This window comes from Argopecten irradians, chromosome 8 (assembly GCF_041381155.1).
Source record: "Argopecten irradians isolate NY chromosome 8, Ai_NY, whole genome shotgun sequence".
In the NCBI taxonomy this organism is placed as follows: Eukaryota; Metazoa; Mollusca; class Bivalvia; order Pectinida; family Pectinidae; genus Argopecten; species Argopecten irradians.
The window spans coordinates 36335698-36359731 of record NC_091141.1 but is presented as its reverse complement, the minus strand read 5'-3'; the positions used below and the strand labels follow the sequence as shown (position 1 = coordinate 36359731).

Below are 24034 nucleotides of genomic sequence, written 5' to 3'. Positions count from 1 at the left end.
CTGTGAAGTAAGATTCATGTTGATTTCAAGCAAAGGTGTGTACTATATTTATTTGTGTTCCAACAAGCAAATTCATGGAATTTTCATCCTCTGCTTTCAGGACATATTGTAGGTAATCATTATTGTTTGTTAGGTTTAACCTTGGTTGAAACATGCCGTAGCAATCGAACTTGGCCAAGTCCTTAAGGTATTTGATCATGTTACCAAGTTTGAAGAAAATCAGTTAATATCTATTAAAGTTATTGCAGGGAAATGGCAGAAAATTACTTTTTTTTATGCAATCAAAGGGCCATAACTCTGCTAAATAAGGTCTGTCGCAAGTGGAGATCGAACTTGGCTTAGCCCTTAAGGCATTTAAATTTGTTACCAAGTTTTAACAATATTAGTTTTAACATTGTTAGTTATTACACAGAAACTGCAGAAAAATGACATTTGTAGTAAATTAAAGGGCCATAACTCTAATAAAGAACATCTGCTGAAAGAGTTGATCGAACCTGGCCCGGCACTTAAGGCATTCAACCTTCAAGTTTGAAAAAAAATTGGTTTATATTTATTGCAGTTATAATTGTACGAAAGTGGCAGAAACTGACTTTTTTTATTTCAGGAAAGGGCCATAATTCCGCTAAATAAGATTCATTAAAAGTCTCGATCAAACCTGGCTGAGTCCTTATGGCATTTAACCTTGTTACTAAGTTTGAAGAAAATCTGTTTACATTTGTTACACTTATTGCACAGAATTGGCAGAAAATGACGTTTTGAGTAATTCAAAGGGCCATAACTCCGCTAAATAAGGTCCATCGACAGTCGAGATTGAACTTGGCCGAGCCCTTAAGGCATTTAACCTTGTCATCAAGTTTGAAGAAAATCGGTTTACATTTGCTGCAGTTATTGAACCGAAACAAAGTGTTACAGACAGAGGGATAGACAGACAGACAGACAGACAGACGGACAAACCCAAATTAATATCCCCCGTTTCGGAGAAAGCGGGGGATAAAAATAATTAATGAAATATGGTTCAAGGAATACCAACAGATTTTTTTTTTTTTTTTTGTTTAATTTGTATTCACAGAACCTTTGAAAAGTACATGTATTAAGATTCTGTCAAAAAACTTTTTTTCAGTCTAGTCTTTCTATAAAAAATGAACCAACACTAAAAACAGAGGTTGATTGATTTCTTCTGAGTACTTAGTTATTTGTAACCTAGTACTTAGTTATTTGTAACACTGAATCAAACTAGACAAATATGAGATAAGGCCACAGGAGTTATTCCCCTTTAGTGGCTACATAATGTTCAATATTGTACAAATTTTCTAGACTGCATTTGACCTAACATCTCTTAGTAAGATATATCAGCACAACATCTTTTCAAAAAAACTGAGAGAGCATGTGTCCAATACAAATAACATTTTTTATTTTCACTTATCATAACAATTTTACAACTATATATGTTGATATAGATATCTAAAATAGCCACAATTTTGTGTCTATAAATTCTAAATGTGTTTATCAAATATTCAAATTGGCTTTTAACAGAATGTCACATTTATAATTATTTATAGTCAATCCATCTGTCAGATTTTTATTTTTTCTTTCAATTCAAGCGATGTTAGTGCCACTAGATTAAATACAATTATTCAGTACAAATAGTAAATTCCTGGCAATATACAATTTCTGGTTCTTAATAAATCTAGGTATACAGTATTGAAATATTTCAGTTCTGTTTCAGATAATTTGATCATCAAAAGTTAGGAATGCCCAATAAAACCACATTTTTTGGAGGATATAGCAGAAAAGGCAAATTGTTCCTGTATAACTAAGGGGAGATAATTACTGAAAACTACTCATTCTGGCATTGCAATCCTCAATAGACCACATCCAAAGCCAACAAGGATCTTGAAACTTACACTTAATTAAGATCACATATGTTTCATGTTAATGGTCATTAAAAATTATTTTAATTGGTTAATAAATAACCAATGTTCTCCTTTAAAGATTTGTTCCAGCTGGTCCTAAGGACCGGCTGATCCTAAAAGTTACTTGTCCTGACTGAAAGTTACTGGTCCTAGACTCCTTACAAAATTGAAAATCCATCCTTGTAGTTTATAGCAAAGTAATAGTTTTACTAACAAATATATCCTCATTCTGTTTTAATATCATGCGCTTTCAACAAAGTTGACTGAAAACCAGAATACAAGCTTAAGTATATCTATATATTATATCATATAAAAACAATATATTATTGTTTTGTACAGTTTGATCTTCAATCTTCTTACAATTCTACAGTCATTTTTGTTTTGTATATCCTCAAACTGGACCAAAACATTGTCGGTCAAAGGACAAGCTACATGACAAAAATTGTCTGCCATACTATAAAGTTGACAGCAGACAGGTGTTAATTTCGAACACTGTAAAAAACATGGGAAAAGAACAAATTTAAATAGTCACAGTGAAAATGCAAAACAGCATATATATTATGCAGTACACATTTACCCAAAATAATTTGTGATTTGATGATAAAAAAAAAATATTTTTAAAATTCTTATTAAGTTTTCCACAAACTGAAGTAAATATTCTCCCATTCCTTTCTGGTCAGTTAAGCCTGTCAATGGCCAAAAAAAGTGTGCAAAGTACATGTGTTTTTTTTGCACACGTAGCAGGGTAAGAAAGCCTGAATAGTGACGTCATATTATATGACATTTGATGCATTGTATATAATGCGATGTCATGTTTCCTGACATTTGATTTATACATAGCATTGTGACGTCATGTTAGAAAACATTTGATGTATTATGATGTCATATTACACGACATTTGATGTATCATGATGTCATATTACACAACATTTGATGTATTGTAAGGTCATATTACATGACATTTGATGTATTGTGAGGTCATATTACATGACATTTGATGTATAGTGACGTCGTCAATAATGGTGACCTCAATATGACTTACCTCCTGACTAGTATACTGGATTGTTGTATATCTGCGTCCACAAGGCGCTGTCGGTCCACGGGGCACTGGCTTTGGATCTTGAGGTAGTTATGTAGACATCGCGAACAGAATGTGTGACCGCAGCGAGTGTCCAGTGGGTTGACCAGCGGCTGTAGACAAATCTGACACATCAAGTCCTCATCCACTGCCTGATGGTAGTCATACAGGTGGGTCCCTTGGGGCTCGTGGAACTGACCACAGTTAGGACACACCACCTGGTCCTTGAGCTTGTAGCGACGGAGAGAGATGGAAAGTTTTGAGTCGTTTGCGTAATCGTGATATAGGAGTGACTTTGCCGCGGCTGCAGCTGCTGATGCCGGCGATGATTGGGCATTCCCGGAGGATCCCCCGGCCGTGGCCCCAGCCTCCATACTGGAATGTTTGTGTACCTTATTGTACCTCGGCAACGCTATGTCATCTCATGGTGAAGTTAACTGAAATATACAAAGGGAGATAACACTCAATTTCAACTTGATTGCGATCAAATATTTTTGATAACCAATTCAAATGTTATCAGATTCTGGTAATAGACACAAGATTTTTATCCAGTTTAAAGAAAGAACTATTATACGAAACTTTATGTTTATGTAAACATAGAAATACCATGAAATCAAGCATAGAATCGAAAAAAATATTTACCGGTATACACATACCACAGATTCTCCTGTCAACCAACTCTATATAGATTTTGTCACTACCCTAAAATCTATCAATTCTAACTACATGTACACAACAGATGATGAGATAGAACTGTAAGAGTTATGCCCCCTTACATGGAAGCCAGACATTTCATGGCAGAGGTATACCCATTATTAAAGTTGCTCCATCGCTGACAGAGCATAAATGATACTCATCATTTGAAAAATAGTTGGTGTTTATAATCTTGTAAATATATATATGTCTAATTAAAGCAAAAATAATATAGAATAATTTATTTTACTTCTGGTGCATGCACAATCAATACTTCATTCCATATGGATATTGTGCTGTGAATTTTTTCGGGACGCAATTAATTATTTTTAATATTTTTAATTTCAAGAAAAATAAAACTCAAACCTTTCAATGGTGTAAAGTATGTAGGTAACTTTTGTAACTGAAGGAAAAAAAACTAATTGGTCTTCTCCTGTTTTTGACAGAGAAAAAAAACCATTTGTCAGCATGCAGAATAGCATATATATATTACATTTGTATAGAAATAAGTCTTTTCTTAAAGAACATATCTTGATATTACAATTTATCTACTAGTAAAAAATTTCCTTGACATTATGTCAGTAGAGTTACTTCCCCTGACAAGATGTCAGCTTATAAAAGTTACCTCCTCTGATATGGTGACGGTTACTAAAACTTACCTCCCCTGATCCATGCTCTAGGCTTCTAATCAATACAAGAGTAATTTGGTTTCATAGTAATTACTGTTACGTGTGATTTCCATTCTTCAAGCTAATTGTCGACGTGACAATTACCAGTAATTTATCATTATGGATTGATTGTGTTTCATTGTATTCACAACAACTGTTTTATGTTAATACAAGGTTTTATCGATTTGCATCTGTGTATATAATGTTACACTGCTGTACACGGACAGAAATCTATGTTGGTTTGAATTTAGACATATATATATATCTTATAAGTTATTAGTTTACCTATACATCAGAATCAATTTTCTGCTTGGAATTGTAACGTATCCTATAAGTATTATTTGTAAATTAATTGATTTGGGTCAACATTATACAAGACGCCAGGCCAGACTTTCTGGGTTCATCTCTTTGTTAGTACATACATGTACACAGGTATACATATGTTTGTAGAAGAACAGAGAAAATACACATTTTGCCCAGGACTCAAACACAGGACTCTAGTGTAAAAAACTTAGGCTCTACCTACTGAGCCAAAGAAGCATGCTCCATCAGCTGAGTGACACAGACCATGTTTAACACTATCTACAAACCACACCGACCCGCTCCTTTTACATGTTCTATTAGACTGTATTTAATTTGTATACACATAGATCAGTGATTTTCTCAAGGAACTCCAGTTTTCCCAAAACATCGAAACCTGCCATATGCTTAACTTAAATGACCTTTAATCAAACATTAAGCCATATCATATATAATAACCTTCTCTACATATTTCTAACTTTGCACTATGAATCATTCATAATAACAACGTGTGACCGTAAACAATTCGTACATGTAACCAGATTCGCATTATAACGACTAGTAATGACCGTAGCAATTGTCCTCGACATATCCACTGGCACCAACTGTCGTCTGCTGATGTTATACATCAATATCATTTTGTTGATTAGCGTTCAATTATTCATAAAACAAACAGCCTAAGGTTTCCCTTTCATTCAGGTCTACCAGTATTACAAAATAAACATAGTATTAATGGCTGTTCAATATATACAATGTCTATACATTTGTTTACAAATAATGTTTCAAGCACAAAATGGAAGACATTTTCTGGAGTTTTTATCTGTAAGAAACACTTATGTAAATCAAATCTTAATTCAAAAATAGCTTTTAAATTTTTCCTGAATCAACAATTCAAATAATAAATGTGGTTCCAAATACTCAAGTACCTTAATGGGATTAATTACGTCGTTTGTGCAGGACTGTTGTTTATATTGGTGATGGAATTACGTACGTCAAAAGATAATATCCCGCACTAACGTCATTTCAGCGGGAAGTTTACAAAGAGTTATGTTCCATCACCACTGGAGATACTAGTCACGCACAAACGTTACCGGGTATCACGTGTCTCATTGCTGAAGTGTCATTTTTATTACATAATCCACAAAAAAAAAAAAGAAAAAAAATAGTTTGAAGGATGTTATAATTAAATGGAAATTTTTAAACAAATAAGAAATCATTTTGTCATATATCTTTTTTTTAAAAATGTCTTGATTACACATCATATTTGTTTATATATGCAATCATTTTTATTCAAGGATGAAAAAAAAAGTCAAGATGGTGCATAACTACAGGTGTTTATCAAACAACAGTCAGGATCAAACGAGGTCATGAGCTAAAAACGTAAGGTCATATGATGATGAATATGTGTCACCTATACATGTTGTAGGGTCATATGAGGACAGGTGTCTAGAGGGACACCAACACGTACAGGGTCATATAATGACATGTGTTTATAGGGGGACACCAACACAGGGCCATATGAGGACCGGTGTCTAGGGACACATAAAACAGAGTCATATGAGGACAGGAGTCTAGGGACACCAACACAGCTCATTAAGTGAGGACAGGTGTCTAGGGGGACACCAACACAGGGTCATATGAGGACAGGTGTCTAGGGGGACACCAACACAGGGCCATATGAGGACAGGTGTCTAGGGGGACACCAACACAGGGTCATATGAGGACAGGTGTCTAGGGGGACACCAACACAGGGTCATATGAGGACAGGTGTCTAGGGGGACACCAACACAGGGTCATATGAGGACAGGTGTCTAGGGGGACACCAACACAGGGTCATATGAGGACAGGTGTCTAGGGGGACACCAACACAGGGTCATATGAGGACAGGTGTCTAGGGGGACACCAACACAGGGTCATATGAGGACAGGTGTCTAGGGGGACACCAACACAGGGTCATATGAGGACAGGTGTCTAGGGGGACACCAACACAGGGTCATATGAGGACAGGTGTCTAGGGGGACACCAACACAGGGTCATATGAGGACAGGTGTCTAGGGGGACACCAACACAGGGTCATATGAGGACAGGTGTCTAGGGGGACACCAACACAGGGTCATATGAGGACAGGTGTCTAGGGGGACACCAACACAGGGTCATATGAGGACAGGTGTCTAGGGGGACACCAACACAGGGTCATATGAGGACAGGTGTATAGGGGACACCAACACAGGGTCATATGAGGACAGGTGTCTAGGGGGACACCAACACAGGGTCATATGAGGACAGGTGTCTAGGGGGACACCAACACAGGGTCATATGAGGACAGGTGTCTAGGGGGACACCAACACAGGGTCATATGAGGACAGGTGTCTAGGGGGACACCAACACAGGGTCATATGAGGACAGGTGTCTAGGGGGACACCAACACAGGGTCATATGAGGACAGGTGTCTAGGGGGACACCAACACAGGGCCATATGAGGACAGGTGTCTAGGGGGACACCAACACAGGGTCATATGAGGACCGGTGTCTAGGGGGACACCAACACAGGGTCATATGAGGACAGGTGTCTAGGGGGACACCAACACAGGGTCATATGAGGACAGGTGTCTAGGGGGACACCAACACAGGGTCATATGAGGACAGGTGTCTAGGGGGACACCAACAGTCAGGGTCATATGAGGACAGGTGTCTAGGGGGACACCAACACAGGGTCATATGAGGACAGGTGTCTAGGGGGACACCAACACAGGGTCATATGAGGACAGGTGTCTAGGGGGACACCAACACAGGGTCATATGAGGACAGGTGTCTAGGGGGACACCAACACAGGGTCATATGAGGACAGGTGTCTAGGGGGACACCAACACAGGGTCATATGAGGACAGGTGTCTAGGGGGACACCAACACAGGGTCATATGAGGACAGGTGTCTAGGGGGACATTCAACAGTATGAGGGTCATATGAGGACAGGTGTCTAGGGGGACACCAACACAGGGTCATATGAGGACAGGTGTCTAGGGGGACACCAACACAGGGTCATATGAGGACAGGTGTCTAGGGGGACACCAACACAGGGTCATATGAGGACAGGTGTCTAGGGGGACACCAACACAGGGTCATATGAGGACAGGTGTCTAGGGGGACACCAACACAGGGTCATATGAGGACAGGTGTCTAGGGGGACACCAACACAGGGTCATATGAGGACAGGTGTCTAGGGGGACACCACCACCAATAGTCCAGGGTCCATATGAGGAACAGGTTTCTAGGGGGGACACCAATAGTCCAGTGTCATATGTAGGACCGGTTTCTAAGGGGATAACCAATAGTTCAGGGTCATACTAGGACAGGTTTCTAGGGGGAACACCAGATAGTCGGGGTCTTAAGAGGACAGGCTTTTAGGGGACACCAATAGTCAGGGTCATATGAGGTCAGTTTCTAGAGGTATACTAATAGGCAGGGTCCATATGAGGGAACAGGTTTGCTAGGGAGACACCACTAATAGTCAGGGTCATATGAGGACAGGTTTCCTAGGGGGACACCAATAGTCAGGGTCATAATGAGAACAGGTTTTCTAGAGCGACACCAAAAGTTAGGGTCATATGATAACAGGTTGCTAGAGGACTCCAATATGTCAGTCATTTGATGACAGTTTTTCTAGGAGGGACAGTCCAATAGTCCAGGGTCATATGAGGACAATTTTCTAGGGAAACACCAATAGTCAGGGTTATATGAGTGATAGAGGCTTTCTAGGCGGACAAGACCATTTGTCCAGGGTCATATGAGGACAGTTTGTAAGGGGGGACACCAATAGTCAGAAGGGTCATATGAGGATATATTTTCTATGCTGACACCAAATTGTCCAGGGTCAAAAGAGGACAGGTTTTCTAAGGGGACACCAATAGTCAGGGTCATAGGAGTACAGGTATCTAAGGGACACCAATAGTCAGTCTTCATATGAAGGACAGGTTTTTCGAGACAACACCAATAAGTTAGGGTCCATATGAGGATACAGGTTTCCTAGGGAGGACACTAAATATTCCAGGGGTCATATGATGACAGGTTTCTAGGGGACCACCAATAAGTCAGGTCATACCAGGACAGGTTTCTAGCGGGACACAATAGTTAGGGGTCATAATGAGGACAGGTTTCTAGGGTGACCACAAATAAGTCAAGTGTCATATGAGGACAAGGTTGCTAGGGGACACACCAATAGTCGGCCAGGGTCATATGATGATAGGTTTTCTATGCGGACATCAATAGTCCAAGGGACATATGAGGAACAGGTTTCTTCGAGGGGACATCAAAAGTCAGGGTCAAATGAGGACAAGTTTCTAGCTGAGACACCAATAGTCAGGGTCATGATAGAAGGACAAGGTATCCTAGGAGACACTAATAGTCAGGGTCATAATCATGATAGGTTTCCTAGGGGGACACCAATAGTCCAGGGTCATATGAAGACAGGTGTCGATGGGTGAATACTAATAGGGCAGGGTCCAAATGAGGACAGGTTTCTTTCAGGGTGACACAAATATGTCAGGGTCATATGATGATGGGTTTCTAGGGGTACATCAATAGTCAGGGTCATTTGAAGGACAGGTTTTTCTAGGGGACACCATCAATATGTCAGGGTTCATATGATGAGACAGGTTTCTAGGGGGGACAAAACCAATAGTCAGGGTCCATATGAGGACAGGTTTCTAGGGAGACACAATAGTCTGCAGGTCATATGAGATAGGTTTCAGGGGGACACAATAGTTCAGGGTCATACTGAAAGACAGGTTTCTAGGAGGATACTAATAGGCAGGGTCATATGAGGACAGATTCAAGGGGGACACCAATAGTCAGGGTCATATGCGGTCAGGTTTCTAAGGGGGACACCAATAGTCAGGGTCAAATTGAGGTACAACAGGTGTCCTAGGGGGACACCATACACAGGGTCATATGAGGACAGGTGTCTAGGGGGACACCAATACACAGGGCCATATGAGGACAGGTGTCTATAGGGGACACTAATAACACAGGGTCAATATGAGGACAGGTGTCTAAGGGGGGGCACCAACATAGGGTCCATATGAGGACAGGTGTCTAGGGGGACACCAACACAGGGTCATATGAGGACAGTCGGTTTATCTAGGGGACACCAAACACAGGGTCATATGAGGACAGGTGTCTAGGGGGACACCATACACAGGGTCATATGAGGACAAGTGTGTCTAGGGGACACCAACACAGGGTCATATGAGGACAGGTGTCTAGGGGGACACCAACACAGGGTCATATGAGGGACAGGTGTCTAGGGGGACACCAACACAGGGTCATATGAGGACACATGTCTAGGTTGTCTAGGGGGACACCAACACAGGGGTCATATGAGGACAGGTGTCTTAGGGGGGACACCAACACAGGGTCATATGAGGACAACACAGGGTTTCTAGGACAGGTAGGGGGACACCAAACACAGGGTCATATGAGGACAGGTGTCTAGGGGGGACACCAACACAGGGTCATATGAGGACAGGTGTCTAGGGGGACACCAACACAGGGCCCATATGAGGACAAGTGTCTAGGGGGACACCAACCACAGGGTCATATGAGGACAGGTGTCTAGGGGGACACCAACACAGGGTCATATGAGGACAGGTGTCTAGGAGGACACCAACACAGGGTCATATGAGGACAGGTGTCTAGGGGACACCAACACAGGCCATATGAGGACAGGTGTCTAGGGGGACACCAACACAGGGTCATATGAGGACACAGGTGTCTAGGGGACACCAACTCAGGGTCATATGAGGACAGGTGTCTAGGGGGACACCAACACAGGGTCATATGAGGACAGTGTCTAGGGGGACACCAACACAGGGTCATATGAGGACAGGTGTCTAGAGGGACACCAACACAGGGTCATATGAGGACAGGTGTCTAGGGGAGACACCAACACAGGGCCATATGAGGACAGGTGTCTAGGGGGGACACCCAACACAGGGGTCATATGAGGACAGGTCTAGGGGGACACCAACACAGGGTCATATGAGGACAGGTGTCTAGGGGACACCAACACAGGGTCATATGAGGACAGGTGTCTAGGGGGACACCAACACAGGGTCATATGAGGACAGGTGTCTAGGGGGACACCAACACAGGGGTCATATGAGGACAGGTGTCTAGGGACACAAACACAGGGGTCATATGAGGACAGGTGTTCTAGGGGGACACCAACACAGGTCATATGAGGACAGGTGTCTAGGGGGACACCAACACAGGGTCATATGAGGACAGGTGTTTAAGGGGACACCAACACAGGGTCATATGAGGACAGGTGTATAGGGGGACACCAACACAGGGTCATATGAGGACAGGTGTCTAGGGGGGACACCAACACAGGGTCATATGAGGACAGGTGTCTAGGGGGACACCAACACAGGGTCATAGAGGACAGGTGTCTAGGGGGACACCAACACAGGGTCTATATGAGGACAGGTGTCTAGGGGACACCAACACAGGATCATATGAGGACAGTGTGTCTAGGGGACACCAACACAGGGTCATATGAGGACAGGTGTCTAGGGGACACCAACACAGGGTCATATGAGGACAGGTGTCTAGGGGACACCAACACAGGGTCATATGAGGACAGGTGTCTAGGGGACACCAACACAGGGCCATATGAGGACAGGTGTTAGGGGACACCAACACAGGGATCATATGAGGACAGGTGTCTAGGGGACACCAACACAGGGTCATATGAGGACAGGTGTCTAGGGGGACACCAACACAGGGTCATATGAGGACAGTGTCTAGGGGACACCAACACAGGGTCAGGCCATATGAGGACAGGTGTCTAGGGGGACACCAACACAGGGTTCATATGAGGACAGGTCTACTAGGGGACACCAACACAGGGTCATATGAGGACAGGTGTCTAGGGGGACACCAACACAGGGTCATATGAGGACAAGGTGTCTAGTGGGACACAACAATATCAGGAGTGTCATATGAGGGACAGGTGTCTAGGGGTGGGGGACACCAACACAGGGTCATATGAGGACAGGTCTCTAGGGGACACAAATACAGGGTTCATATGAGATAGGTGTTCTAGGGGGACATCCAATAGTTCAGGGTCATATGAGAACAGTTTTCCTATGGGACATCAATAGTCAGGGTCAATATGAGGACAGGTTTCCTAGGGGGACACCAATAGTCAAGGAGGGTCATATGAGGGACAGGTTTTCTAGGGAGAACACTAATAGTCAGGTCAATGATGAACAGGTTTTCTAGTGGGACATTTAATAGTACAGGGATCATCATGAAGACAAAGATCTCTAGGGGGATTACTAATCAGGCAGGTCAAAATGAGGACAGGTTATCTTAGGGGGACAGCACATAATAGTCAGGGTCAAATGAGTACAGGTTTCTAGGGGGGACACCAATAGTCAGGTATAAATGAGACAGGTTTCAAGGGGGTCATATAGTCATGGTCATATAGAGGACAAGGTTTCTAGGGGGACACCGAATAGTCCAGTCATATGAAGGACAGGATTTCTAGGGGGACACTAACATATGGTCATATAAGGACATATGTTCTAGGGACATCAATAGGGATCATGATCAGGGTCCATATATGGGGGAAGTGTTTAAACCAGACACTAGCTGAAGGATGTGTCCAATACATTCTTACCATACATTGTTCATTTTGTGTACATCAAAAAAGTACTAAAATTGTCTGAAATCAAAAATATAGACCTACATCTTTTCGTGTTATATCTCATTCAAATCTTATATAATTAGTACATATAAATTTACATAGTAATATAAAATCAGTTTCAATAACAGTTAGAAGGACAGAAGTATGTTCAGTACCAAGTCCTCACATTCAGGAATCAAATGTTATTGTATACAGACAAAAATACATACAATGTACTGGCATACTTTCATATGTACGAATTTGTAAATCAAAATTGAGTATCAATAATAGGTTCTATATAAATATTCTATATTGTCACAAAGTAATATGTGTAATGTAGAACTTGAGTTTTACATTAACTTCCTTAAATACAGGGCTTTTATCTCAAGGCTTATGAAGCTGTACCAGACATCACTGTTTCAAAGGACAGATGAAATCCCATAATATGTCATGAATAAATAACAATGGAATGTCAAAGGAATGTAAGAAATTCCTCGTGTGCACATTCTGAAAATGTCCTCAAATGGAAAATTAAAAGAACTAAATGACAAAAACAACGAAAGGAAAGCAAATTTTACTTTAGATGATTATGAACTCTGTTATTTTGCAATAAAAGTATAATATTCAGAACAGTATCTCTATAAATGAATATGACGAAAGGATGTCAAAAAGCACGTGTTACAATATGAAAGTTCAAGAGGAGTATCGAATGTAAACAGAACGTAAACATAGGGTAAATTCATGCAGATTTCTCGAAAAACAAGCCTAGCATTGCTTTGAATACGCTCCTGGTTATTAGAAAAGTATCACATCATTTCAATAATTTACCAAGAGATAAAGAAAACATTACCTTTGAAGAAATAGAAGATATTTATCACCTTGCATATTTCGGCGAGACACTCACATTTCAAGCACATCCATTTCCTGTCTGAAAGTAGAAGCATGATGTCATATCCGGGCGAGAAATGCCAGAGGCTCCATAAGGGGTAATCAGCTGTTGATGGTATTTTCTTCTGATGTTTCAGTTTCGTTTGGAATATGTGTCAAAGATTAGACTTATATTGATTTTAAAATTATGATGATTTCAAAAAAAAAGAAAGGAAAAAAACACAACAACAATGATTTTTTTTTTCAAAATGTATGATACAAGTGCTGAAAAAATCACTTATTTTTACCAATATTTTCACTTTTAAAAGTAAAGCTTTATCTATATATCTGTGACGTTAAAGAGATGTAATTTGTACGATGAAAGATACTGTATAAACCTGTATAATTTATCAATTATTTGGTATTTAAATATCTGGTAAGATTAAAAATGCTCCACCGCTGACAAATGGTATTTTTTCTCTATCCAAATTAGGAGCAGACGTATATTTATTTATCTTCAGTTACAAAAGTTACTTACTTAACATCATCTTATAATTACTTTACACCATTACAACCATTGAAAAATTTGAGCTTCTAACTTTACTTCAAGATAAAAATGTTTAAAATAATTAATTGTATCCCGAAAAAAGTACGTGGCACTCTGTCCTATTGTATATTGAGTGAAGTACTGATTGGGCATCACCATGCACCAAAAGCAAAATAAATTATTTTATACAGAGACTTAGATACTCTATACGTCGCTGTTTTATATTATTATGTGTATGTGTGTGTGTGTGTGTGTATGTGTGTGTGTTAATTAATTTGCATATACGAATAAATGCCAATTATTGTTCAAATGATGAGTATCGTTTATGCCCTGTCCGCGTTGAAGAATCTTTAATATACAGTTACTGTATATGTGTTTAAAAATAAAGCATTCAAGTGAGAAATATAGCGGACTTTTTACATTGAAGTGTACACGTCAGTTACATGTAATTGGAGCACTTTAATTAATAATAAACCCGAACAAATAAGTAAGCACACGGACACCCATTTTATGTCTATTTTAGAAAGATCTACAATGTACACGTAGTTGTTCTTTTGATATGAATTCAAAATATTTTAATATTAAAAAAAGATAATGAAAATAAAAAAAAATTTAATAGAGTATAATAAAATAAAAAGATAATATTAGACATAAAGACATGTTTGAACAAGTCATAGTCGACTGCACACATCTCCAGCCCCTTTCATGGTCAAGTAAGCCTGATTGGCCATGAAAGGGGATTATGGGTTAATTGGCCACACTTTTCGTTTGTGAGAGGTTGGAAGTATGCAGTGTATAACAGGAAATAAGTATTAGCGTCCCAAAAAGCTAATTGGGCTACGCGGAAGCTTAACCATTTAGTTGGAAAGAATATGGAAATTAAACAATGATATGATAAAACTGCTTAGCAACTTCAAATGCTGGAAATGAAACCCTGATCCGCTGGGGTTTTCCCCCATAAAGGTACAAAACACGGGCTCTTTGTAGTAAAACGTAGTAAAACGTAGTAAAACAAGTCACGTGCTTATACCTCATTCATGCCATTGGTCGAATATGGAAAATTGTATTATGAGTAACTAGTGATCACATGATTGTGTGTTTACTTCCAAATATAGTTATTTCTCTGACCTGGTATTTTTAAGTATAATTTGGCCTTTTGACGGGGATCTTATTTTCTTTGTGTTATATTTATTTGTTCTGAAACCTAAAGCAGGTAAATATAAATAAATTTAGAATTCCACGAATTTAGCCGGGAGAAGCCGATCTTCGCTGATCCTAGATTAGACGGTTAGACCAATTGAATTTGTCAATTCGCATTATATCGTTTAAAGATAAAACGTGGAAATGACACTTTTATATCTGATTTCAGAACATTATTGATAGTAAAATAGTACATATGTGCAAGTCAAATCGAAACGCATGTAATGTACAATAACATTCTGGAGCCTTATATATTTTCAAATAAATCATTTTTTCCGAAAAAATGGAACGCAAACTACCACTATATTTGGAAGTAAACACACAATCATGTGATCACTAGTTACCCATAATACATTTCTATATTTTGACCAATGGTATGAATGAGGTATAAGCACGTGACTTGTCTTACTACGTTTTTACTACAAAAAACAGATGCAAATATATATTTATGAAATTCAATGTGGTTTTCGACTTTGGAGGTAAAACCATGTTCCGGGGGGGGGGGATTTTTTAGCCCAAAGATTGAACCTGGCCATTATGACCCCAATGACAATTCGTTCTGTCTTTATATAAGTGAAGCGGGGATGTAAATATTTATGATATGGACAGGGCAAGTGAACAAGTTAACTGGTTTCCCAATGTGTGTTGTATACATGTACAATATACTGTGACCTTTGTATCACGGGGACCTGGCACGAAATTTTTTAATTGTTTGCTTGTTTGATTAATTAACGTGCTATTAACAGCTATGGTCATGTAAGGACGGCCTCCCATGTATGCCGTGTGTTGCGTGTATGTTGTGCGAGGTGCGTGTTTTGGGAGACTGCGGTATATTCATGTTGTGACTTCTTGTATAGTGGAACTGTTGCCATTTTTATAGTGCTATATCACTGAAGCATGCTGCCGAAGACATCAAGCAACACACCCCACCCGGTCACATTATACTGACAACGTACGATATTTTTTAATCAACAGTATACACTTATATATTTTAGTATCAAGGGTATGAACTCGGCAGATCTAGACCTATCGGCGGGCATATCTTTAAGGCCCAGTCCCACTGGCGTTTAGGAAGATTTGCGAATGCAATGCGCATTACGAATGCAATGCGCATTAAATTGGCTGATATTCGCTGAACATACGCAATATTCGTAAATCGGACTTGTATCTGTCGCCCAGCATCCACACACGTCCGTAATTATCCGCAATGACATGTTTTTTCCGTTCCCATGATTTTTGAACTGCACAAAATTTTGATTGCGAAATCATTCGTATTAGATACGCTATTCGTTCGCAATATATACTCAATACATGCTTATTTTATGCGCTGTATATCCGCTGTTATTCGTTGATATCCGCAGCTGACAGGGTTTTGCGGCTTAATAGCGAACTGGGACAGTGTTTAAAACGAGTATATAGCGTACCCAACACGTTGACATCACGAATTAAAATAATTCGTAGCGAATGCATATTGAGTTCAGCGTTTGTATTGCGTCTGTTTTGCATTTGATTTGAGAATAATTTGCGATTGTAACACAAACGTGTTGCGTAAACAAAAACTACTGTATAAATATGGCAAAAATCGACATATTTGTCTATCATTTCCAGTCCTTCGAGAAGTACAGGTGTAATAATGGGTCCTCGGCAATAATATCAATGCAGCGTAACAATGGTATCCAACAACATATCAATCAACTTGTTCAAATCATGAAATTGTTTCAAAGACAGAAAAGAAAAAGGAGTCTGCCATGATTTAAATTTGAAACAGACCGGACCTTCTTTGTATCTGGAGAAGGTAGGATGAAAGTTGCAATTTGCTTATCTTTTAATTTGTCGCAGTCGTGCTGTTGTGAAAAGCGATACCGAAAGGCTAGAGCGAGCTTCTTTTACACCATCATAATTCAGATACCCTAAATGCGCAATGCAATCGTTCTTTCCGCAACATCTGCGCAATGCATTATTAATAGATTCGTAATATTTCCGTAACAATCGCAATACTTCCAATCTATTTACTCAATGTAATATATGCGTTACATATTCGTAATTGTTTGTTATGTATCCGCATTGTTGGATAATCTTACCGATTGTACCCCTAACGGGAGAGCATCCGTTATCGTATTCGCTTTTATTCGTGAAATATCCGCATTCGTTCGTAATAAATTCACAGAATGTTATTAATATATCCGTAATTAATGCTTGAAAATTTGTTATTGTTAGCAAATTTGTTGCGGATGACAACGAACGGCCAAAATTTGTAAACTAAATTCATCCGTAATTAATCCGCTCTTCAGCGCGACCGGGACTTAAATAATAGTGACCACAATTAGACGCCTTAATTTCTATGACAATGTCAGAAATTCTCGCAATTTTTTCTTTACGTTTGCGCAGCCAGGATTATGTAAGGACGGAATGCGATACGGAACACATCCCACGTATGCGATGTGTTCCGTGTTTGAAGTGTGTGTGTGTGTTTTGGGAGAACAAGTAAGGTTGACGGATTACGTAATATTTAACGCCTAACCCAGTATGTGTATGGTTATTTAACAATTGTTGAACTGGTATACAACCCTCCATATTGGATGGACCGATTTTAGAATATACTTGATTTTTAATTTGTGGTATATATGTCTTAAAACAAACGTCACTCGCTTTATACAAATACCCTCCGTGACCATTGTCCTTCTGTGATCTGCTGCCTCTATCTTCCCTTCACCTCCAAATTCCGACACGTCATTAGAAGACCATACTTGTAAATTTGACTGTAACACAAGCGCGATATAGGACGTAGTCAAAACAAAACTCGATTGTCAATAGCAACATATTTTAATGAATTCTCCCAAAAGCATCAATGATCAATATTGATCATGTCATAAAAGGAAAAATATCATCGAAATAAATGTTATCGAAATTTACGTTGAAAAAAAAATGCACTCCAAATCACAGGAGTAACCAACACAGTCCGGTAACACGACATTCTTCTGTACTCGGCGATCACTCGGAACGACATCAAATAGTTCAAAAGGAAGTACGGACGGATAAGGATGAGAGATGAAAACAGAGCGGAACGAACAGGTTGTATCGATATATTCGCCACCTCTGCCTAATCATTTGAGGATCTGAAATAAACAATCCAAGCTTTAATCAATGTACAAAAGGTATTTCAAGTAATAATGATGCTCATTTATTCCGCTATCTAAAACAACATGGGTTTGTGACAGGATAGAAATTCCTTACCCAAATATTTTGATTTCAAACTGATTTCCTCATGTTACCAGATGCTTCAATATTTCCAAAAGAAACTTAACTGGTTCTATTTTTTCAGTCATTAATTTGAGTTGAACGAAATGTTTAGATAATCTTTACACTAATAGACACGGACGTTTTTTTTTTTATCGTAGACAGAGTACTAATACAGGAGTTCCGAGGACGGGGATTGACTTTACAAAACGGGACAATATGTGTATCTCTATTTGTAAGGGACACATGCTACATGTACAAACCTAATAAGGCACTGGGTACCAGGCGTTGATTTGGCGCTGGACACACAGCGGGAACAAAGCTAAATGCTCCTCCTCGAAATAGTCGCAGAACTTCCGTGCCCAGTATAATTCATCGCATGGGAGCTCCTTTGTCAGCTCTACTGACAGCTGAAGCCCTTGGCTAAACATCCTCATTGCATGGGAGCGCTTTTCGAAATCCACAAGGTTCCACACACGGGGCTCGAAGCGCTTCCACGAAGCACGCTTGGCCTGGCATGGATCAGTGCCACAATAACGGCAGAGTGAGCGACCTTAAATAACGACAACGGGTGATTAAAACATCTCAAAATGTTCATTGAATACTACAGCCTTGTAAACACATTCCACAGAAAGTGGGTTTTTAGTTCTTTTTTACACAATGACTGAAAGATGAAGAGAAAAGTGACAAGGAATAGCAATACTACTTACGAGCTCTCCATTCCCTGAACATGGAACAAACGGTTCTCCATCTTTCTTTGGAGCGCTTTCCAACTAGTGGTGCGTACGCATGTGAGTAAGAAATCACCAGAGACACAATTCCACAAAGAATGGTACAAAATGCCTCTTTTCCGATAGTCTGAAATAAATAAAATGGTTATTGAACTAAGTTCCAGAGTTGCGTACCATGCTAATATTTCAACTGTTGCAAGATAGAAGCGTCTGCGCGCGTTATTACACACCATTTATAGTATTTATTGTACAATACGCCGAGACCAGAGTTCGTTTATATTTATAATACTCTACTCACCCACAGCAGATCGCCTTGTGTTGGGCATGCTTTTCGAAAATCTGTGGCGGTGAAATAATTTGAGATTATTTTGGTATATCCTAGCTCGGGCTCCACGCTGAACAAATAAAATTACAAAAGTATTAAAGTTGGTATCATAAACAATAAATCATACCATGAACAAGTCATGGTACAAAGTTTAGTTGAACATGGCTTATAAATGTGACAAAACAAAACACCAGAAAATCGTCCAAACTTACCACATAATGCCTTTATAGGCAGCGGGGCCTTGCTGCACGACGCTAATGATTACCAAGAAAATCAAGAAAAGTTTGATATCCATGTTGGTAAACGAGGAATTATAACGGCAAGGAGCTGGTAGCGGAGAAACCCGTCGTCTCCGCCATGACCTATTGCTAAGCAGCCTGGCAACAAGTATTTGACGTCACAATAGGCCCTTCGTCATCACCACCATGACGTCACATTATTTGTTTCCGCTTGGAGTAGCAATGAACGGAAAAACGGCCTGGCCATGGAGAACGGCCTGGCCCCGGGTGATATTTCCATTAAGTGGGATGCCCCTGTTTTGAACCATGCCTGAGCAATTAAAAGTCAAGTATATGCTAATATTGGTACATCCAATATCAAGGGTTTGATTTAAGTTTCATTATTTAGAAAAATAAATATAATTATAATGGGTTAGAGAGTACAATATTAGGATCGCTCGGAAGTGTGTCATGGCCGGAAATGCTAGCTTTACGTGAAACCAAATCAATGGCGCGTATTTCGGCAAAATTATTGAAACATCTACATGATTGACCGGATATATAATAAATAAGCTTATTTTACCGATGTGATAGGGAATCCTCAATTCTAAGTAGGTTTAAAGGAAACATTTGTGTACGATTACTGCAATTTCGGGTCGAAAAATTATGATATTATGCAATTTATGAGGTGTTTTGCTTTAGTTACCATTGTTTTCAAATGCATAGATAAGCGCAGAATTTGGTCAAATATTTGCCTAAATATCATATTGAAATTGCACATGATGTGCATATTAATTACATGTATATATATATGTACATCCATGCACATGTTTTTCACAGTTTAACGGCTATATTTAGATTTCTAAGACATGTGCCTTATTTTCATAAATCTAACAAATCTACCATTGTCAGTCACCAGAGAAGGAAAGTAAATCAACGGAGAAGTAAATAATCATGCGGTCGATTGGAGACAAATTCTGTGTTATTACCGTGACAAAAATGATGTGTAAATATCAAATGTATTTATGATTTGGTGGGATGAAGCATCAGGCGGGACAAATCCGTTGTGTGGTGCACGTCTTGAAATTGGGAGAGTCTGTTGTAAAGTACCAACGTTGACACCTGGTATTGTCATTTGATGGTTTACAAATAGTTATTTTGTATAGATGACTGTCCTTGAGGTTTTCTTTATAGAAGTCGTATGCCGCATCACATATGTTGCTTCCGCTTCCGGAAAGGGGTAAGGTTTGGATACAGCTACGATTGAAATAGATGTCATGACACTTTCAGAATTGGTTTGTTGACCTATTAAATAGTTAACATTTCCAGCGTGGACATCATTATCTGGAAAGGTATTTCAGGTATAATTACAGAATCAAATGTCCTTATTTTTTAATTAGATATGGAGTATCTGTTGTGCATTTTAACAACAAGAAATACGATGGCCATAGGAAGCCACCTTGAAGAACTCGGCTACATTACATATTTAAAAATAAAAGTGAAGATAAGTATATTTCTACCATGGTGACCACAATAAGACGCCCTTATTTCTATGACAATGTCAGAAGTTCTCGCAATTTTTTCTGTACGTTTGCGCAGCCAGGGTTATGTAAGGACGGCCTCCCACGTATATGAAGTGTGTGTGTTTTGGAGAACAAGTAAGGTTGACGGATTACGTAATATTTAACGCCTAACTCAGTATGTGTATGGTTATTTAACAATTGTTGAACTGGTATACAACCCTCCATATTGGATGGACCGATTTTAGAATATACTTGATTTTTAATTTGTGGTATATATGTCTTAAAACAAACGTCACTCGCTTTATACAAATATCCTCCGTGACCATGCTGTCCTTCTGTGATCTGCTACCTCTATCTTCCCTCCACCTCCAAATTCGGACACGTCATTAGAAGACCATACATGTAAATTTGACTGTAACACAAGCGCGATATAGGACGTAGTCAAAACAAAACTCGATTGTCAATAGCAACATATTTTAATGAATTCTCCCAAAAGCATCAATGATCAATATTGATCATGTCATAAAAGGAAAAATATCATCGAAATAAATGTTATCGAAATTTACGTTGAAAAAAAAATTGCACTCCAAATCACAGGAGTAACCAACACAGTCCGGTAACACGACATTCTTCTGTACTCGGCGATCACTCGGGAACGACATCAAATAGTTCAGAAGGAAGTACGGACGGATAAGGATGAGAGATGAAAACAGAGCGGAACTAACAGATTGTATCGATATATTCGCCACCTCTGCCTAATCATTTGAGGATCTGAAATAAACAATCCAAGCTTTAATCAATGTACAAAAGGTATTTCAAGTAATAATGATGCTCATTTATTCCGCTATCTAAAACAACATGGGTTTGTGACAAGATAGAAATTCCTTACCCAAATATTTTGATTTCAAACTGATTTCCTCATGTTACCAGATGCTTCAATATTTCCAAAAGAAACTTAACTGGTTCTATTTTTTCAGTCATTAATTTGAGTTGAACGAAATGTTTAGATAATCTTTACACTAATAGACACGGACGTTTTTTTTTTATCGTAGACAGAGTACTAATACAGGAGTTCCGAGGACGGGGATTGACTTTACAAAACGGGAAAATATGTGTATCTCTATTTGTAAGGGACACATGCTACATGTACCAACCTAATAAGGCACTGGGTACCAGGCGTTGATTTGGCGCTGGACACACAGCGGGAACAAAGCTAAATGCTCCTCCTCGAAATAGTCGCAGAACTTCCGTGCCCAGTATAATTCATCGCATGGGAGCTCCTTTGTCAGCTCTACTGACAGCTGAAGCCCTTGGCTAAACATCCTCATTGCATGGGAGCGCTTTTCGAAATCCACAAGGTTCCACACACGGGGCTCGAAGCGCTTCCACGAAGCACGCTTGGCCTGGCATGGATCAGTGCCACAATAACGGCAGAGTGAGCGACCTTAAATAACGACAACGGGTGATTAAAACATCTCAAAATGTTCATTGAATACTACAGCCTAGTAAACACATTCCACAGAAAGTGGGTTTTTAGTTCTTTTTTACACTATGACTGAAAGATGAAGAGAAAAGTGACAAGGAAAAGCAATACTACTTACGAGCTCTCCATTCCCTGAACATGGAACAAACGGTTCTCCATCTTTCTTTGGAGCGCTTTCCAACTAGTGGTGCGTACGCATGTGAGTAAGAAATCACCAGAGACACAATTCCACAAAGAATGGTACAAAATGCCTCATTTCCGATAGTCTGAAATAAATAAAATGGTTATTGAACTAAGTTCCAGAGTTGCGTACCATGCTAATATTTCAACTGTTGCAAGATAGAAGCGTCTGCGAGCGTTATTACACACCATATATAGTATTTATTGTACAATACGCCAAGATCAGAGTTCGTTTAGATCTAATACTCTACTCACCCACAACAGATCGCCTTGTGTTGGGCATGCTTTTCGAAAATCTGTGGCGGTGAAATAATTTGAGATTATTTTGGTATATCCTAGCTCGGGCTCCACGCTGAACAAATAAAATTACAAAAGTATTAGAGTTGGTATCATAACACAATAAATCATACCATGAACAAGTCATGGTACAAAGTACAGTTGAACATGGCTTATAAATGTGACAAAACAAAACACCAGAAAATCGTCCAAACTTACCACATAATGCCTTTATAGGCAGCAGGGCCTTGCTGCACGACGCTAATGATTACCAAGAAAATCAAGAAAAGTTTGATATCCATGTTGGTAAACGAGGAATTATAACGGCAAGGAGCTGGTAGCGGAGAAACCCGTCGTCTCCGCCATGACCTATTGCTAAGCAGCCTGGCAACAAGTATTTGACGTCACAATAGGCCCTTCGTCATCACCACCATGACGTCACATTATTTGTTTCCGCTTGGAGTAGCAATGAACGGAAAAACGGCCTGGCCATGGAGAACGGCCTGGCCCCGGGTGATATTTCCATTAAGTGGGATGCCCCTGTTTTGAACCATGCATGAGCAATTAAAAATCAAGTATATTCTAATATTGGTACATCCAATATCAAGGGTTTGATTTAAGTTTCATTATTTAGAAAAATAAATATAATTATAATGGGTTAGAGAGTACAATATTAGGATCGCTCGGAAGTGTGTCATGGCCGGAAATGCTAGCTTTACGTGAAACCAAATCAATGGCGCGTCGTTTTCGGCAAAATTATTGAAACATCTACATGATTGACCGGATATAATAAATAAGCTTATTTTACCGATGTGATAGGGAATCCTCAATTCTAAGTAGGTTTAAAGGAAACATTTGTGTACGATTACTGCAATTTCGGGTCGAAAAATTATGATATTATGCAATTTATGAGGTGTTTTGCTTTAGTTACCATTGTTTTCAAATGCATAGATAAGCGCAGAATTTGGTCAAATATTTGCCTAAATATCATATTGAAATTGCACATGATGTGCATATTAATTACATGTATATATATATATATACATCCATGCACATGTTTTTCACAGTTTAACGGCTATATTTAGATTTCTAAGACATGTGCCTT

General features: G+C 39.4%; 3 protein-coding genes across 3 annotated transcripts in view; all 3 read right to left on the bottom strand.

Moving 5' to 3' along the window:
- The window catches only part of LOC138330247 (ligand of Numb protein X 2-like), a 105438-nt gene extending 92169 nt beyond the window's left edge, over positions 1-13269 (bottom strand). The window contains exons 1-2 of the mRNA XM_069277717.1: positions 13193-13269; positions 2956-3428 (exon numbers count right to left, since the gene is read on the bottom strand). Of these exons, the coding sequence (XP_069133818.1) occupies positions 2956-3365 (410 nt within the window). The 5' untranslated portion in view covers positions 3366-3428; positions 13193-13269. The remainder of the gene's footprint in view (positions 1-2955; positions 3429-13192) is intronic.
- A 4526-nt stretch (positions 13270-17795) lies between these two features.
- Positions 17796-19646, bottom strand: LOC138328958 (uncharacterized). The gene is made up of 5 exons (XM_069275666.1): positions 19462-19646; positions 19223-19319; positions 18904-19051; positions 18457-18746; positions 17796-18072 (listed from the first exon to the last, which is right to left on the bottom strand). The coding sequence occupies exons 1-4, from the start codon at positions 19542-19544 to the stop codon at positions 18457-18459; spliced, it is 618 nt and encodes a 205-aa protein (XP_069131767.1). The 5' UTR covers positions 19545-19646; the 3' UTR covers positions 17796-18072.
- A 1884-nt stretch (positions 19647-21530) lies between these two features.
- LOC138328957 (uncharacterized) lies at positions 21531-23333 on the bottom strand. Its single transcript, XM_069275665.1, has 5 exons — positions 23149-23333; positions 22909-23005; positions 22592-22739; positions 22145-22434; positions 21531-21761 (listed from the first exon to the last, which is right to left on the bottom strand). Exons 1-4 carry the CDS (start codon positions 23229-23231, stop codon positions 22145-22147), a joined length of 618 nt encoding a protein of 205 aa, XP_069131766.1. The 5' UTR covers positions 23232-23333; the 3' UTR covers positions 21531-21761.
- Positions 23334-24034: the final 701 nt, after the last annotated feature.

Excerpts from the sequence above, each read along its gene's own strand:
- LOC138328958 (XM_069275666.1), bottom strand. The coding sequence starts at position 19,544 with ATGGATATCAAACTTTTCTTGATTTTCTTGGTAATCATTAGCGTCGTG. Across the intron at positions 19,320-19,461 it reads GCCTATAAAGGCATTATGTG|CGTGGAGCCCGAGCTAGGAT; the intron begins GTAAGTTTGGAC and ends TTATTTGTTCAG. Across the intron at positions 19,052-19,222 it reads CACAAGGCGATCTGCTGTGG|ACTATCGGAAAAGAGGCATT; the intron begins GTGAGTAGAGTA and ends TATTTATTTCAG.
- LOC138328957 (XM_069275665.1), bottom strand. The coding sequence starts at position 23,231 with ATGGATATCAAACTTTTCTTGATTTTCTTGGTAATCATTAGCGTCGTG. Across the intron at positions 22,740-22,908 it reads CACAAGGCGATCTGTTGTGG|ACTATCGGAAATGAGGCATT; the intron begins GTGAGTAGAGTA and ends TATTTATTTCAG. Across the intron at positions 22,435-22,591 it reads GTTCAGGGAATGGAGAGCTC|GTCGCTCACTCTGCCGTTAT; the intron begins GTAAGTAGTATT and ends TCGTTATTTAAG.